Raw genomic sequence first — 17,275 nt, forward strand, 5'->3', positions numbered from 1 at the left:
ACAAGGAACCTAGGGGATAAAGGGAAAGAAGGAGCTCAAGAGAGGTAGGACCATAGGAGAAGGGTATTATTAAGGGAAAAAGAGGGGAAACGGGGGCACCTTAATTGGGGAAACCATGGTGGAGGGGTGAGACAATGCAAGAGATAAATAATGCCTAGTTTTAAAAAACCAGAGGGAACTATATTACTCCAACAACATACTGACAAATTATACATACCAGATCAAGAAATACATATCTAGGTAAGGTTTATCTGAGAACAGTTGGTCTTTGCCCAAGATTTATCTACATGGCACACAGTAATTAAAAGTACCAGACTGGTGAAACTAACCTTCTTGGATGTTTAACACATACATTGAGGCCTATACCAATTTGGTCAGGGGGACATAAAGGACAGTTTTTGCTCCTTGCCCTCCTAAGTCGACTAGTTCCAAGGGACTATGAGCATCGCTCAAAATGTCCAGTAATTGTGTTGGGTCACCTGTCCTCTTGATCAAGGAGGCCGAGGAGACCCCACCAGATGGACTTGAACCAGTGTCCAGTCTACAAAGAGGAGGGTCAACACAGAGGAATCATTTCCTCCATGCTTCCAACCAAAGCCAACCATGGTCGAGCAGGACCTTTGACTTATCTTCACGTAGGTGGAACTGGTGAAAGAAAGGAGCCAGGAGCTCCTCCCAAGCCCATGTGACCCCTGAGGAACAGATCCTCAAATGTCCTTAAGAGTAAAAATAAATTGGTGTATCGGGGCCAACTGTATGGCCTTAAACACCCAAAAGGAAAGTATAACCAAAGATTAAAGGGGCCAATATAATTTTTTAAGAGTCCATATGTATAGCTAAAGGCTATATAACAAGCAACAATGCCAGATAGGAGATACCTTCTTTTGAGTTGTTGGCCATGGTGGCCAAAGGGACTCCCAGATAGTAACCCAGCATAGAACTGGGAAAATGAACAGGAGACCCCAATCTTATCCAAAGGACTCTTGACAACTGATTGCTGGTAGATGAGGAACAGCTGACCTTCCTAAAATACCTCTAGATAGGCTGACTAGATTTACCAGATGGACAAGTAGTGGGGAATGGCTGGATGTGCCGACAACACAGTAGACCGTAGCAGGGATATCAGAGTATAAGGGCTCTAGTGGGGGAGGGAGGCTATGTGAGGGTGCCCTCTGGGAAGTGGGTGTATAGTTGAATAAGGTGGTTTGGGATGTTGGCTGTGTGATACACACACACACACACACACACACACACACACACAAAACCCAAATTTTTAAAAATGTATTATATTTGAGGAGGAAGCATGGAAATTTATGTCATGTTAATTAGTAGAGGTGATAAACATTATCATTGAAATCTACCTGGTGACTTTATACATGGGCTCCAAGAATCCAAGTGCAACCAATTATGACTAGTAACAATCAGATACAGATTAGAGATGCATGCGCCAGCATCTCAGCGTTAGTAGCAAAAACGAGTGTTTCTGCAAGGAACAATACATTCTAAAATGAAATGGAGATCTTTTTTAAAGGTTAAAAACTCATTCAATTTTATGTCTTACAGGGCTTCTACTGAGTTCAATATTGTATTTCACTTGTGAAAGAGATGTACTCTTGCTCTGGAGTGTGTTACTGAATGTTAAAGTTGCAATGAAATGCTTCTTCTAATCATGTAGTTAAAAATTAAAAAAAAAAAAAAAGTCTCCCTGTAGCCCCAGCTGGCCTGGAACTCACTATGTAGATCAGGCTGGCCTTGAACTCATGGAGATTCGCCTGCCTCTGTCTCCCAAGTGCTGGGACTACAGGCCTGTGTTACCACATCCGGCCTCCATATTTGCATTTTTGAATGGCTTATTTGACCCAGCACAATATCCTCAAAGTTAATCTATGTTTCAACATGTGTCCTGAATTTCCTTTTTAACATAAAATATTCTATTGTATGAATGTGCATTTTGTTTATCCATCTATTGATGGACACTTCAATTACTTCTGGAAAGTCTTTAAAAAGAGATGGTTGATTTAGTGGACAGTTATTGAATTTGTTTTAGGCGTATCTACTCTACCTGTACTTGAGTAAAGACACATAACTCAGAGACTTGGTTTTCTTTTTTGTATTTCTTTATGATGCAATTAAACCCAGGGCCTCGCACATGCCAGACAAGTGCTACCAACTGTGTTAACTCCTACACAAGTTTTTGTTTGCAGTGCTGTATATTTTGGTGGTATTTTGTGTGTTCGCTGATCTCTTGTATTTTTATGGACCTTTTTATATCCTTTGCTTCTTTCTGAGTCATCTCCTTATTCTTATTTTGTAAACTTTCAGAGATACATACTATAGATACTTTCTTCTACTTGCCTTTTAATTTTATTTTTGCAGTGCCAGGGTTGGAACCCATGGTGTTGGTGTGTGCTTGACAAGTGCTCTAGCACTGTAGTATATGCTCCCAACCTGTAACTTTTTAGTTTAGGTTTTTTTTTTAAAATGTGTATGAGTGTATTGCCTGCATGTATGTGAGTGCACTTGTGTCGTGCAGTGCCGTGGAGGTCAGAAGAGGGCTTTGGATTCCCCTGGAACTGGAGTTAAGGATGGTTCGTAGCTGCCATGTGGGTGCTGGGAATCAAATCCAGGTCCTCTGCAAGAGCAGTCAGTACTGTTAACTGCTGCGCCATCCTCCAGCCCCAGTTTTTAAAATTTTTTAATGTGTATGAGTGTTTTGCATGCATGTATATGAGTGCATCATGTGTGTGCAATGCCTAGAGGCCAGAAGAGGGTGTCATTTTTGCGGGGACTGGAGTTTTGGTTATTAGCCACCATGTGGGTGTTGAAAACTGAACCCAGGTCTTCTGCAAGAGCAGCTAGTGCTCTTAACCCCTGAGCCTTCTCTCCAGCCCTTTTTTTACTTTTTTTTTTCTGGTCTTTTTGAGACATGGTCTCCCTGTAGCCCCAGCTGGCCTGGAACTCACTGTGTAGACAAGGATGGCCTCAAACTCACACAGAGCCTGCCTCTGCCTCCGAGTGCTGGAGCTGCAGGTATGCGGCACCATGCCCAGCAAGATTTTTTAATTTTTTATTTTTATGTGTATGAGTGTTTTGCCTGCATGTGTGTAAAGTGCACAGGGTGTCCGATCCCCTGGAACTGGAGTTACGGACAGTTGTTAGCTGCCGTGTGGGTGCTGGGAATGGAACCCTGGTCCTCTGCAAGAGCAATCCATGCTCTTAATGGCTGAGCCATCTCTCTAGCCCCAGAGTTTTGTTTTGTTTTGTTTTAAAGCTGCAGGTGCCTGGAGCTTATTCCACCTTGTGGGGAACCTGGATATTGGTGATACTGAAAGCACCTCTGGTGCTTTTACTATACAAATAAAGATGAAACTCACTGGTCTATTGAATATAAAATTAAAGTTCTCCTGTGCCCTTTTGTTAGGTTGCAAAGAATGAGTGTTAAGTAGTTGAGGCCTGTATCCCTGATAGGACTCCAGAAGTGCCTCTGAACAAAGCCTTGCAAGGAATGAAAGCTAAGGTCACTTGAATTCAGTTGTACTGGAATAGTAATTCCATAGTTTGCTCTCTGCGAAGAAAAAAAAAATCCCCCCCTAAAAGGTTTAATGGAATTTGGGGATGAGGATGGGACTAACAGTAGAACTTTTGATTTCTCACAGTTCTGGAATCTGAAAGTCCAAAGTGTCACAGTGTTGGTGGGTTTGAGTTTTTTTCTAGAGGACTTTGTGTTTTGTTTACATGATCTTTTCTTCTATATGCTCACAGACCTGGAGTTTGTCTCTTAAGATGTTAAAAGGCATATGTTAAAATTACTTATAAGCTTAGTATCCAAATTTAATGATAACTGTTTGATGAATGGCCTTTTGAAGTGTTTTAGTAATCAGCTTGTGCTTTGTGTGCTGAGTACACACATGTTTTTGCAGTGTGCTTAAGGCATTAGCAAATTAAGGTCAGTTTACCATTCTATAATTTCACCAAGTGGCAACTAAGAAGTATTTTTGGAGTCGGTTTCAAGAGAAAACTGAAATATTGCATGATAAAAGTAGCCTTGTATGTTTCCTTGGTGTAATGGCTGTGGTACTATTATTAGTTAAGTTGAATGTAGTAATGAAGCTTTTACTTTTCAGTTTTTCTTGTCATTTATTTAGTTATCTTCTCTTGACCCGATTTTACTGATGATACTAAATTTGAACAGTTTCTTAATTCATGCTTTTTATATCTAAAACAGATGTTCTCTTTTTCACTTCTCTTTGTAGGTTATGCAATGGTCTCTGCAAGATGGTTTATTCTTGAATTGGAGCTTTTTAAGACTGACAAATGCTGGTATTTCATCTTCTTTAAGTGGACTATAATTTCTTTTCTCAAGACAACTACATAAGCAGACAAAATTGCAAAGATCTGCCCTGTGTCGAGTATGACAGCCACGACTCGTGGCTCTCCAGTTGGAGGGAATGACAACCAGGGCCAAGCTCCTGATGGACAGTCCCAGCCCCCCCTCCAACAGAATCAGGTAGGATGTTGAAGATACTAGTTAAAGCCACATTGAAATATCTCCTATGGAGTTCTGAATAGGAAGTATGTTAGGAATGATTTGTGAAGTAATCATAAAATGATTGTTTTGTTTGGGTCTTAGACAGTAACGAGAACTTAAGTGCTGAAGAAGAGTGATGCTTTCTATCTTTTCCAGATGTCTTATATTGTCAGTCATTACTAAAATGAACTATTTAAGCGCTGTGTCAATTCTTGGAGTAATTATTGTATCATACATTGTAGCCTATGGAAACAAGTAAATCATAGTCTTACTTTATGTGTCACAAATATAGACCAAATACATTGTCAGTTTGCTGGGGTTTTTTTTGAGACAGAGTCTTACTATGTAGCCCTGGCTGGCCTAGATCTCCCTATGGCAACCAGGCCATTCTTTCTCTAAGTCACAGAAATCTACCTACCTCTGCCTCCCAAGTGCTGGGATTAAAGGCGACTGCCGCAACACCCAGAAATTGGCAACACATTTTTTAGTGTGTATGAGTGTATTGCCTGCATGTATGTAAGTGCATCCGTGTCATGCACTGCCCATGGAGTACAGAAGAGGACATTGGATCCCCTGGAACTTGAGTTACAGACTGTTGTTAGCTGCCATGTGGGTGCTGGAATTCAAACCCAGGTCTTCTGCAAAAACAGCCAGTGCTCTTAACCTCTGAGCCATCTCCAGCCCGGACAATACTTTTTTTTTTGGTCTTTTTTTCAGACAGGGTCTCCCAGTGGCCCCAGCTGGCCTGGAACTCACTATGTAGAACAGGCTGGCCTTGAACTCACAGAGATCTGCCTGCCTCTGCCTCCCGAGTGCTGGGATTAAAGGCATGTGCCACCACGCCCAGCAATAAATATGTTTTTTTAAGAGTATGCACTGAAGTCATATTACTGGTGTTCAAAGTTCACCTTTGTACCATATTAGGTTTATGACTAAAACTTACATAACCTCTAAGCCTCAGTTCCATCCTTTGTACAATAGGGATAATAGCAATAGACCTTTATAGCATTGTTGGTAAGGATAAAGTGAAATGTTTGCAAAGATCCTAATATAGTGCTGGAGAGATAGCTCAGTGGTTAAGAGCACTGGCTATGCTTGTAGAGGGCCCAGGTTTGGTTCCCAGCACCCACATGGTGACTAACAACCATCTGTAACTCCAGTTCCAGAGGATCCAACACCCTCTTCTGGCCTCTGCAAGCATTGCACACATGTGGTACATTTATATACATGCAGGCAAAACACTCAATGTAAATATATTTTTCCTAAAAAAGATCTTAACAGGGGCTGGAGAGATGGCTCAGTGGTTAAGAACACTGACTGGTCTCACAGAAGACCCAGGTTCGAATCCCAGCACCGACATGGCAGTTAACAACTGTCTGTAACTCTAGTTCCAGGGGATCCAACAGCCTCTTCTGTCCTCCGAGGGCATTGCACTACACGGGTGCACTTACCTACATGCAAGACACTACACTCATACACATAAAATAATAAGATATTTAAATAAATAAATAAAAGATCATAACATAGATACTGGTGTCCTTTTTTTGCTGACCTTAAAGCTCTCAGAGGAATACTGCTTTCTGTTTTCTAGATCAATTTATATAATATTTTCTGGTCCTGTGTGTCCCCATCCCTGGCCCCCCACACTGGAAGATTTTACTAGTAGAACCACTTGGTCTGGTATTTGATTAGTGAGAAGATTTTATTTGTAGAGCCAAATTTTTTTTTAAGAGGAATTTTTTTAAAGCAGGGTCTTTTGCTAAGTTTTTTTTTCCTAAGAATTTGTCCATTTCACCTAGATTGTCAAAATGATACAGTTGTTTGTAATATTCTTTGTACATGTGTGCACTGGGTATGGAACTCAGTCGGTCCTAGCATGTGTATCATGGAGCTGCCCCCTAATGCCCTTTTTATTAGTTTTTTTTAAGTATTTTTAAGGCCTATGGCAATATCTTCTTGTTCATCTCTGATACTGCCTATTTGTGTTCTCTCTCCTGATCAGCCTTTCTATGAACTTACCAATTTCATTAAACATTTTTTAAAAAACACATTTTGGGACTTTGATACCTTGCCCCCCTACACACAGACAGGCTTTTATCTGCTGATTCTTCTTACTTCCTTTTGGATTTGGTTTAATCAAACCAAATTTTTTTCATCTTCTGAAAATTATTTCAGCCTTTTCTAATATGTACAGTTTCATGTTTTGAAGTATTAGAACTCAATACCACAAAGAGTAAAATTTGTGATATACATCTCCTGTAGTGCTTTTAGAGGTAAATTAGCTGAGGTTGTGTGTATATATACAAGTCACAAACATGCTGCTTATAGAAGTATGCAATTTTGTAGAATTTGTGTGGGTTTAAGTTTCAAGGCAAAAGTGTTGTTATTGTAGAGTATAGATTTATCATTTGGGGATAAGTTATTATTCAACTGTTACAGGTTAGAGTTTAAAAGTGAGACTATACAGGGGCTGGAGAGCTGGTTCAGTGGTTAAGAACACTGGTTGTTCTTGCAGGAGACTCGGGTTCGAATCCCAGCACCCACATGGCAGCTAACAACTGTCCGTAACTCCAGTCCCAGGGATCTGACCAATGCATGCATTGCACGACACGGGTGCACTTACCTACATGCAGGCAATACACACGTACACATAAAATAAAAATAATAAAATTTTTTAAAAAGTGAGAATATACATACATATATACTGGGATGAAGTTTTTTGTTGGTTGCTTAAAATGAAACAGGTTTCTAAAGTTATTTACTTCAAATTACCTTTTTGTATTGGGCTTCTAACACTTGAATTCTTTTCCTGGCAACTTTTGTGTGTGTGGTAAATACAATGTTCTCCATCTTAAAAGTTAGCCATTAGATTGCTAACTTGTCTAAGTTCAATACAAACTTTGTAAGAACAACATATTAATCGTGGCATACTTTACTGTCTTCATACAAGCATTTATTTATGCAACTATTTATTATTGGGGGCTGAGGAGATGGCTCAGTGGTTAAGAGTGCTTACTGCCCTTGCAGAGGGCCTGGGTTCAGTTCCAAGCACCAAAATAGCGACTTACAACTGCCTGTAACTCTAGTTCCAAGGAATCCAACAGTCTCTTCTGGCTTCTTCATGCACTTGCACACAGGATTCATGTACACTTGGGCCCACACACACACACACACACACATAAAATTTAAAAATCTTAAAAAAAAACTGAATAGCATGAGTACAGTTTACATTGGGGCATGAAATGACTCAGTGAATAAAGGCGCTTGCCACTCAAACCCAGTGACCTGAGTTTGATCCCTGCAATCCACGGAAATGTAGAAGGAGGGAACTAGCTCCACAAAATTGTCCTCTAATCTCCAAGCATTTGTGTACACTCAATAATAATAGATAAAATACAAATTTAAAATATTAGGTTGGTTTTTCTTTTTTTTTTTTTTCCTGGTCTTTTTGAGATGGTCTCCCTGTCGCCCCAGCTGTCCTGGAACTCACTATGTAGACCAGGCTGGCCTTGAACTCACAGAGATCTGCCTGCCTCTGCCTCCCAAGTGCTGGGATTAAAGGTGTGCGCCACTTCACCCGGCTAGGTTGGTTTTTCTTTTAAAGAAACACGCCGCCTGCTTTCTAAATCAAGGTTAAGAGATCTGGGCTAGTGAGGCGACTCTTAGTGGTTAAGAACACTTTCTGCTCTTGCAAAGAACCCAAGTTCAGTTCCTAGCATCCACACTAGGCAGCTTACAACTGCCTTAACTCCAGCTCCAGGGAGCCTCTAACGTGGCCTCTGGCCTCTACAGGCAGGTGTGCGCGTACACACAAATCTCTTTTTAAAGAGTAAGAGATGGGCTGAGGATGTGACTTGATGACAGAGTGATTACATAGCATGAGAGGTCCTGGGTTTGACTGCAGCACTGTGGAAAAATAATTAGGGTTTTAAAAATTCATTCAGTTGTGAAATACTGTACACAACTAAAGTAGAGAAAAGAAATGTGCTTAAGTAATAGGGAATGACAAATGAAAAATGAAGCCCTAATTGTAAAGTTTTAAATTATTATTTGAATAATTTGTTTGTGGTGCCAGATATTGAACCTAGGCCTCAGACCTGCTAGGCAAGTGCTCTATCACTTAGCTGTAGTCCTAGGCTACTGTGAAATAATTTTAAAGTAGAGAAATTACAGAAAATGTTTTCACTTTTCTAATTCGAAGGTAGAAACTTTCTGTAAAATGTGTTTCATATTTGTACAAGAAATTCTGGGGCTGGAGTGATGGCTCAGCCACTGAGAGCACTGGCTGCTCTTGCAGAAGATCCAGATTCAGTTCCCAGCACCCACATAATGTCTAACAACCACCTGTAACTCCAGTTCCAGGGGATCTGACGTCCTCTTCTGACCTCCACGAGCATTGCATGACTCGGGTGCCCTTACCTGCATGCAAGCAGTATACTCATACACATAAACTAATAAAATCTTTTTTAAAAAAAGAATTTCTGTATTACAACAGGGCTCATGTATTGGAAAATATAAACAAAAAGGCAGCAGAATTTGTGCTTATGAACACAAAAGAATAGATTGGGATTGGCATTTTTGACTATATTTGGAGTTTATTTTCTCTTCTATTTTAAATGATAGAATATTTTGTTAAACTTTAGAGGATTAAATGAACGTTTAAAGCACAATAGCACAGAGACTGAAAAAATCATAAGCTTTCAGAGATATCTTTGTAAAATTTCATGCTACTAACAAATTTTTTAAAGTTAATAGTGTGTATTAGTATTTGGATTACTGGGTATCGTATATGTTATAGAAACTTAAATCTTGAATATTTAATTTTTAATAAAGACTTCATCACCTGATTCTTCAAATGAAAATTCCCCGGCAACTCCTCCTGATGAACAAGGTCAAGGTGATGCCCCACCACAGATTGAAGACGAGGAACCTGCATTTCCACATACTGACTTGGCGAAGTTAGATGATATGATCAACAGGTCAGTTGGTTTTGTTTTTAATACATATAATTAGTAGACAAGGAAAGCATGCTTTTAGCTTTATATATGGTGATGGACCAGTGAAGAGGAATGTTAGAGTAACCCACTTCTGCCTTAATCTTTCTTAGTCCTTACTTAGTCCATCACTGCCAAGTCCTTTATAACATGACTCTTAATGGGTTTAATAAATGAAAAGGAGAGGGAATATCAATGAAGTTTTTAGACTAGCAAAATGGCCCTAGCTGGTACACTTTCTGAACTAGAACTGTTTGTGCACCTTGCCTTTTCAAGAGTTTATGCTGCTTCCTTTTGGTTGGCATGTTAGATTTTGGCTGGCTTTAATAACTTGGAGGTGGCCCTGAGACAAACTAGTTCATGAGGATGCTAAGATCCTCAGAGCCTGCCCTTTTGTGAGCCGCAAAAGTGATGCTTTAAGGTGGTGTGCAGGGTAAGAAGTAGTAAAAGAGGGTAAGAGAAGAGTGTGATCTTCATTGGTCTGTGTGGGTTCAACAGGGGAGCCTCAAAAGGGAAAGCCATGATGTATATCCACTTAACGAAACTAAGTCAACACTGTTAAATAATGTCAAGGAAAATAAAAGTCCTTTGCTTTTAAAGAGAATCTGAATTCCTAAGGAATGGGTATGAACTATTAAGCATAGATCTATATTGTGTAGGTAAATTTCTGTAACACCAAACTCCCTCACCCCACCTTCACACATCCCAACCAATGTTAACTTTCTATTTACTATCAAGTATGCATTTTTTCTACAATTATGAATTTTTTTTGCCTTTTTTGAGACAAGGTCTCCCTGTGCCCCAGCTGGCCTTGAACTCTCAGAGATCTGCCTGCCTCTGCTTCCCTAGTGCTGGGAGTAAAGGCATGTGCCACCATGCCCAGCTGAAAATACGAAATCCTTAATATAATTTTGTAACTTACTTTCCTTGTTTCATTTATTTTGATTTTCTAATTAATCCATTGTTCTTCTTGGAATGTTTAAGCGAATACATTATGATTTTAGTAGCTGCCTATAATAATCACATGAAATCAGTTCTCAAACTAGAATTGTATAATGATCAAACTAGAATTGTTCTAATGATCCTTTACTGTTCTGTACAGCAGAGAAGTCATAGCAGATGGTGTAATGTTGCATTTCAGTTTTGTCTGGTGGTTTGTGTTAATAAAGTACTTGTGCAGACAAGAGGATTAAGTTTCATAGTAACAATTCTTAAGGGAAGAAAAATACAAAGAATATTTGTAATAAATTGCCTTTTTAATGGCTTGCTTTTGATTAAATATAGGGGCATTTAGGAATTTTGCCTGCTCTTAGAACAGAAATTAAAGATTGGATGGAAGAAGGCTGACTCTTGTGGGGCAAGAGTGGGTGAATTGGGCAGTAATGAGCAGGAAAGACTAGGGAAAAGATGATTGAGTCAGCAGTGGGATCAGAGTGAGATCGACATCCATGTTTGAGGGAGGAACGCCTATAGAGACTGAAGGCCCACAACTCACTGAGCCTTCAGAAAATTTTTTGTTCATTTTGAGGAAGTTCAAGGCAATTCTAATCTGAATCCTAAAAGCCCTTTCCTGTGAACTTAACAGTAGGCATATATGATGTCTAATTTTGATATTTGATTATTATAGTAGTTGCATATTTTATGAGTTTTAAAAAATTCTACATGTGAAGACAATAGATGATGCTTAATTATAAAAAATTCAGCGATCCCCACTATTCTAATACATTTTAATATTATTTTAGTATTAGTGCATAACGAATAAACTTCTTTCTTTTGTAAATTCGTAGGCCTCGATGGGTGGTTCCAGTTTTGCCAAAAGGGGAATTAGAAGTGCTTTTAGAAGCTGCTATTGATCTTAGTAAGAAAGGTATGTCTCAGTGATGATTTTCTTTTGTGTGCTATTAGATACATTTTTGCTTTATTCTTGACAACTTTGTTTTCTGTTATAAACACAGCACATACGTAGTAAGCTAGTGTGTATGAACTCTGAAGTTAGACCTAAAATTTGTATGTATTCATATTTCCAAAGAGTAGATATATTTAAGATTTACAGAAGGGTTATCAATGAGGTTGAAACCATCCTTAATCTAGGGTCCTGTTATGAGAAATAATATACATGAAAGATTTTGCAACTAAATACTCTTTAGGTGATACACATGATATTAGACATCATTCAGGTTTAACTGGCAGGGTAATCTAGGCTATCCTGAGCTATTTCTGGTCTTGAGATAAGTAATGTGTAAACTTAAAAATTACACTTCCTCTGAATCAAAGGATGTGTGATTCTTCCTTTATGATCTTTGAATCAAGATGGCTATTTATTCATTTTAAACTTACTATATGTGTTGGTGCACATGTGGAGGTCAAAGGCAACTTGGAGGAATTTGTTCTCTCCTTCCACCATATGGGTCTTCAGGCCTGGTGACAAGTGCCTTTACCTGCTGAACCATCTGGCCAGCCCAGTAAAATGTTTTTATAATAAAAGTAGCTTACTTTCTTTTTTTGGTCTTTTTGAAGCAGGATCTCCCTGTAAGCCCCAGCTGTCCTGGAACTCACTATGTAGACCAGGCTGGCCTTGAACTCACAGAGATCCGCCTGCCTCTGCCTCCCAAGTGCTGTGAATACAGGCGTGTGCCACCATGCCTGGCACTTTTTCTTTTTCAATAGACAGAAAAGATTTTTTTTTCTAAAAGGAAAAGAATTGAAAGGTTTATATTAAAAAATTGTAAAAAATCAATAAAAGAGCCAGGAACATTAGGGAGGCAGAGGCAAGGTGGTCTCTGTGAGATAGAGGCCAATCTGTGTGAGATTGAGGCCTGTCTGGTCTACAAAGCAAGTTCCAAGCAGCTGGGACTACAGGGAGACCCTGTCTCAAAAAAACCTAATAAATTAATAAAAAGGAATCTGGTGTTGTCTACAAGAAAAAGCTTAATGTTGGAATTAGTAATTTTATTAAATTTCTCTGGTCTATTTCTGATACAGTTGAATTCTCTTAGAGGACTTAGGTTGTAGTGCTCAATTTGTTGTTTTTAAAGGCACTGGAGATTAAAAAGTAGCAACATTGCATTTTCTGACATAGTCACATATTATCTTTTTATTGCTGTGACAAATAACTGAGATGATCAGCATATAAAAAGAAAAGTTTTGCTGGGCATGATGGCATACGCCTTTAATCCCAGCACTTGGGAGGCAGAGGCAGGTGGATCTCTATGAGTTCCAGGCCAGCTGGGGCCACCAGGAGACCTATCTGAAAAAGAAGACCCCCAAAAAGTAAAGAGAAAAGTTGGAAGGGGGGGCACTCGGGGCTTCTACGATTTCATAACATGGTGTTTTGGACCTGTGGTGAGACAACACATTGTGGTGGGAATGTGACAGAGCAAAGCTGCTCACCTTCTGATGTCCAGCAAGCAAAAGAGAGGCAGATATTGGATCTCGCCTTTGAGGGCATGCCCTCAGTGTTTTAAGACTTCCCACTAGGTTCCCCCTCTTACAGGGTTCACCACATCCTGGTAGCATTACAGGCTAGGGACCAAACTTCTGGGAGGCATTTAACCAAACCATTCCACCGTGGATGTTACTGCTAACAATAAGCAAGTGAAATTAGTTATTCTCAAAATTACATATCTTTATAGTACCTTGCTTGGCTTAATCTCCCTGGAAAGGGGGAAATTTCAATTATCTTATAATAATTACTCCTTTGTGTAAAGAATATTTTTGGGGTATTAGCTATCTTTAAAAGCTACGAAAATAAGTTAATCAGACTATTGTTGTCCACAACTAAAATGAGCTGTGCTAGGTTTTTTTTTAATTGTTAAATTTTATTTTATGTATATGAGTGTTTGGCCTTCATTGTACGTGCACCCACCTGTGCGTGTAACGCCCACAGAAGCTTAGACCAGGCTTAATTTTTTTTCAATAAAAAAATTTTTTTAATTATTTAATAACCACATAATTAGAAGAACCATTTCATTACAACAGCATTGACATATTCAATAACAATTTCCAGAGCTCAGATGCGTCTCTTTCAAAATTGGCTGTAAATTTTTAGGTTTACAGTTGAATTATCATTATTAAAATACAGTTTCATACAGAAAAATTCATTTTAATACAATTGACACTAAGATGCGCATGCATTTCTAATATCTATATATTTGATTATTACTAGTCACAGTTGGTTACTTTCTGAGCTTCTAGGCATCTGAGCATTGATATAAAGTCATCAGGTAGATTTCAATGGTAATGTTTCTCACATCTAATTATTAAGGAGCAAATTCTTAATGCTTTGAAGAATTTATTTTTATTTTTTTAATTTAATAGCCCCATGATTCGAAGAAGCATTTCATTACAGCTTTAACATATTCAGTAACATACTCCAGAGCAAGGATACATCTCTTTCAAAAGTGGCTATAAATTTTTAGGTTCACAGTTGAATTAATACAGTTATACAATATTGAACTCAGTATAAATCCTGTAAGAAATAAAATTCAATGAGTTTTTACACTTTAAAGAAGATCTGTTTCATTTTAAAATATGCTATTTCCTACATTTTTAATGCTACCAACGCTTAGATGTTTGCACATGTGTCTTTAATCTCTATGTATCTGATGATTACTAGTCACCATCGGTTATATTCAGATTGTTAGTACCTGAGTGTGGATATAAAGTCCTCAGGTAGATTTCACTGGTAATGTTTATCACCTCTATAATTTAACATGAAGTAAATTTTTATGCTCCTCCTCAAATTGTCTTCTCTTTTTCTTTAATTTGTTGATTTTTCTGTGTGTATATCATACAGAACATCCAACACAATCTTACTCATCTATATACCCACTACCCAAATGCATCCTCACATAGGCTCTCCCCTCCCACATACTGGAGCCCATATGTTCTGTCATCCCTGTTACTGTCCACTGTGTTGACAACATCCCCAGCCATTCTCCAGTGTTTGTCTGTCTGCTGAATCTAGTCAGCCTATCTAGAGATCCTTGTTTTAGTAAGATCAGCTGTTCCTCATCTAGCAGCAATCAGTTGTCAATATGCCTTTAGATAAGATTGGGGCCTGCTGTTCCCAGTTCTATGCTGGGTTACTGTCTGGGAGTCTCTTGTGCCACCTTGGCCAATAACTCAAAGGAAGGTATATCCCGTCTGGCATTGTTTCCTGTTATGTAGCCTTTAGCTATACATATGGACTCTTTTTTTTTGAGACAGGGTCTCCCTGTAGCCCCAGCTGTCCTGGAACTCACTGTGTAGACCAAGCTGGCCTTGAACTCACAGAGATCCACCTGCCTCTCTGCCTCCCAAGTGCTAGGATTAAAGGCGTGCACCACCACACCCAGCTGACTCTTAAAAATTATGTTGACCCCATTAATCTTTTGTTATACTTTTGGGTGTTTAAGACCCTACAGTTGGCCCAGAAAAAACTATTTATTTTTACTCTTAAGGTCATTTGAGGATCTGTTCCTCGGGGGTAACATGGGCTTGGGAGGAGCCCCTGGCTCCTTTTACCAGTTCCATCTATGTGAAGATAAGTGAAAGGTCCTGGCTGCTTTGCTTGGAAGCAAGGAGGAAATGTTTCCTCTGTTGACACTGGTTCAGGTCCATCTGGTGGGGTCTCCATGGCCTCCTTGCTCAAGAGGACAGGTGATTCACCACAGTTACTGGACACTTTGAGAGATGCTCATAGTCCCCTGGAACTTAGTCGACCTAGGAGGGCAAGGAGCAAAAACTGTCTTTTATGTCCCCCTGACCAAATTAGTATAGGCCTCAAAGTATGGCTGTTAAACATCCAAGAAGGTTAGTTCCACCAGCCTGGTACTTTTGGTTACCATATGCCATGTAGATAAAGCTTGGGCAAAGACCAAACGCTCGCAGATAAACCTTGCCTGGGCATATATTACAGTCTTTGATCTGGTTGTATGTATAATTTGTCAGTAGGTTGTTGGCCTAATATGGTTCCCTCTGGTTTTCTAAAACTAGCTAGGCATTGTTTATCTCTCACATTGTCTAACCTTTCCACAACAGTTTCCCCATTTAAGATGTCCCATTGTTTCCATTTCTCCCTTAATAATACTCTTCTCCTATGGTCCCACCTCTCTTGAGCGACTTCTTTCCCTTTATCCCTTAGGTTCCTTGTTTAACCTTCCCTCCCCCCTCCCCTTAAAATAACCCCATTATTATCCATAGCTCCCTTATTAACACCTGTTTTCTACTGTTCTTCTTTTTCAGATTCTTTCTTTTCCTTTACTTCCCTGGTTCCTCTTCATTATCCTGGTTCCTGTAGTTATATTTGGATACATATTCACTTATAAGGATTTGGTGCTAGGATCCACATATGAGGGAGAACATATGCCATTTTTTTTTCTAAGTCTGTGTTACTTCACTAAGTTTAATGGTTGCTAGTTCCATCCATGGTTGCTAGTTCCAAATTTCATGATTTCATCTTTCTTTACTGCTGAGTAAAACTCCATTGTATAAATGAACCACATTTTCATTATCCACTCATCACATTATATCATTTTTCTTTACCACTGAGTTGAACTCCATTGTGTAAATGCATCACATTTTTGCTATCCACCCATCAGTTGAGGGACACTTAGGTTGCTTCCATCTCTTAGCTATTCTGAAAAGAGCAGCAACAAACATAGATGTACAAGTGTCTTGATAGGATGAGTGAGTTCTTTGGGTATATGCCAAGGAGTGGCATAACTGGGTCAAATGGTAGGTTCATTTGTAGTTTTTGTAAGAGTTCCCCACACTGCTCTCCATAGGGGTTGAACAAGTTTGCAGTCCCACCAGCAGTGGATGAGAGTTCCCCTTTCCCCACATCCTCTCCAACATTTGGTATCATTTGTTCTCTTGATCTTAGCTAGTCTGACTGGGGTAAGATGAAATCTTAAAGTGGTTTTAATTTGTATTTCCCTAATTACTAGTGATATTGAATACCTTTTAAAGATGCTTCTTAGCTATCTTTATTTCTTCTTTTGAGAACTCTCTGTTCAGTTTACCTTAGCCCATCTTTTCATTGGGTTACTTCCTTTTCTTGATACTTTGTTTTTTGAGTTTGTTTTATATTCTGGATGTTAATCCTCTGTCAGACGTGTCACTGGTGAAGATTTTCTCCCATTCTGTGGGTTTTCTCTTCACTTCCTTGGTTGCTTATTTTGATGTACAGAAGCTTTTTACTTTAATGAGGTCCCATTTGTTGATTCTTGACCTTGTTTTCCTGTGCAGTTAATGTCTGGTTTAGAAAATGCTTTCCTACACCTATATCTTGTAGGTTATTGCCAATGTTTTTTTTCTAACAGTTTCAGAGTTTCAGGCTTCTCATTGAGGCCTTTGATCCATTTTGAGGTGACTTTTGTGCAAAGTGAAAGATAGGGTTTTAGTTTCATTCTTCTACAGGTGGAGATCCAGTTTTGCCAGTGCCTTTTGCTGAACATGCTATGCTGTCTTTCCTCCCGTGAATGTTCTTGGCTCCTTTGTCAAGTATTAGGTGGCTGAAATTACATTTACTCATATTTGGGTCTTCAATTTTGTTCCATTGATCTATGGGTCTATTTTTGTTCCAGTCCCATGTTGTTTTTATGACTATAACTCTGTAATACAGTTTAATATCTGGTGTAGTAATCCCCCTAGCATTGTTCTTAGTGCTCAGAGTTGCTTTGGCTGTCTGAGGTCTTTTGTGCTTCCATATGAAAGGATGTTTTATTCCAATTCTGTGAAAAATGTCATGGGGATTTTGATTGGCATTGCA

At 39.1% G+C, this 17,275-nt stretch overlaps 1 protein-coding gene across 6 annotated transcripts in view; it reads left to right on the forward strand.

The window, feature by feature from the left end:
• Positions 1-17,275, forward strand: part of Usp9x (ubiquitin specific peptidase 9 X-linked) — a 137,497-nt gene that overhangs the window by 43,071 nt on the left and 77,151 nt on the right. For all 6 annotated transcript variants that reach the window (XM_029568427.1, XM_017800627.2, XM_017800630.2 and 3 more), the window contains exons 2-4: positions 4,254-4,507; positions 9,362-9,507; positions 11,310-11,389. In XM_029568427.1, the coding sequence (XP_029424287.1) occupies positions 4,412-4,507; positions 9,362-9,507; positions 11,310-11,389 (322 nt within the window). In that variant the 5' untranslated portion in view covers positions 4,254-4,411. The remainder of the gene's footprint in view (positions 1-4,253; positions 4,508-9,361; positions 9,508-11,309; positions 11,390-17,275) is intronic.

This window comes from Nannospalax galili, unplaced genomic scaffold (genome assembly GCF_000622305.1).
Source record: "Nannospalax galili isolate Female #2095 unplaced genomic scaffold, S.galili_v1.0 scaffold270, whole genome shotgun sequence".
NCBI classification, from domain to species: Eukaryota; Metazoa; Chordata; class Mammalia; order Rodentia; family Spalacidae; genus Nannospalax; species Nannospalax galili.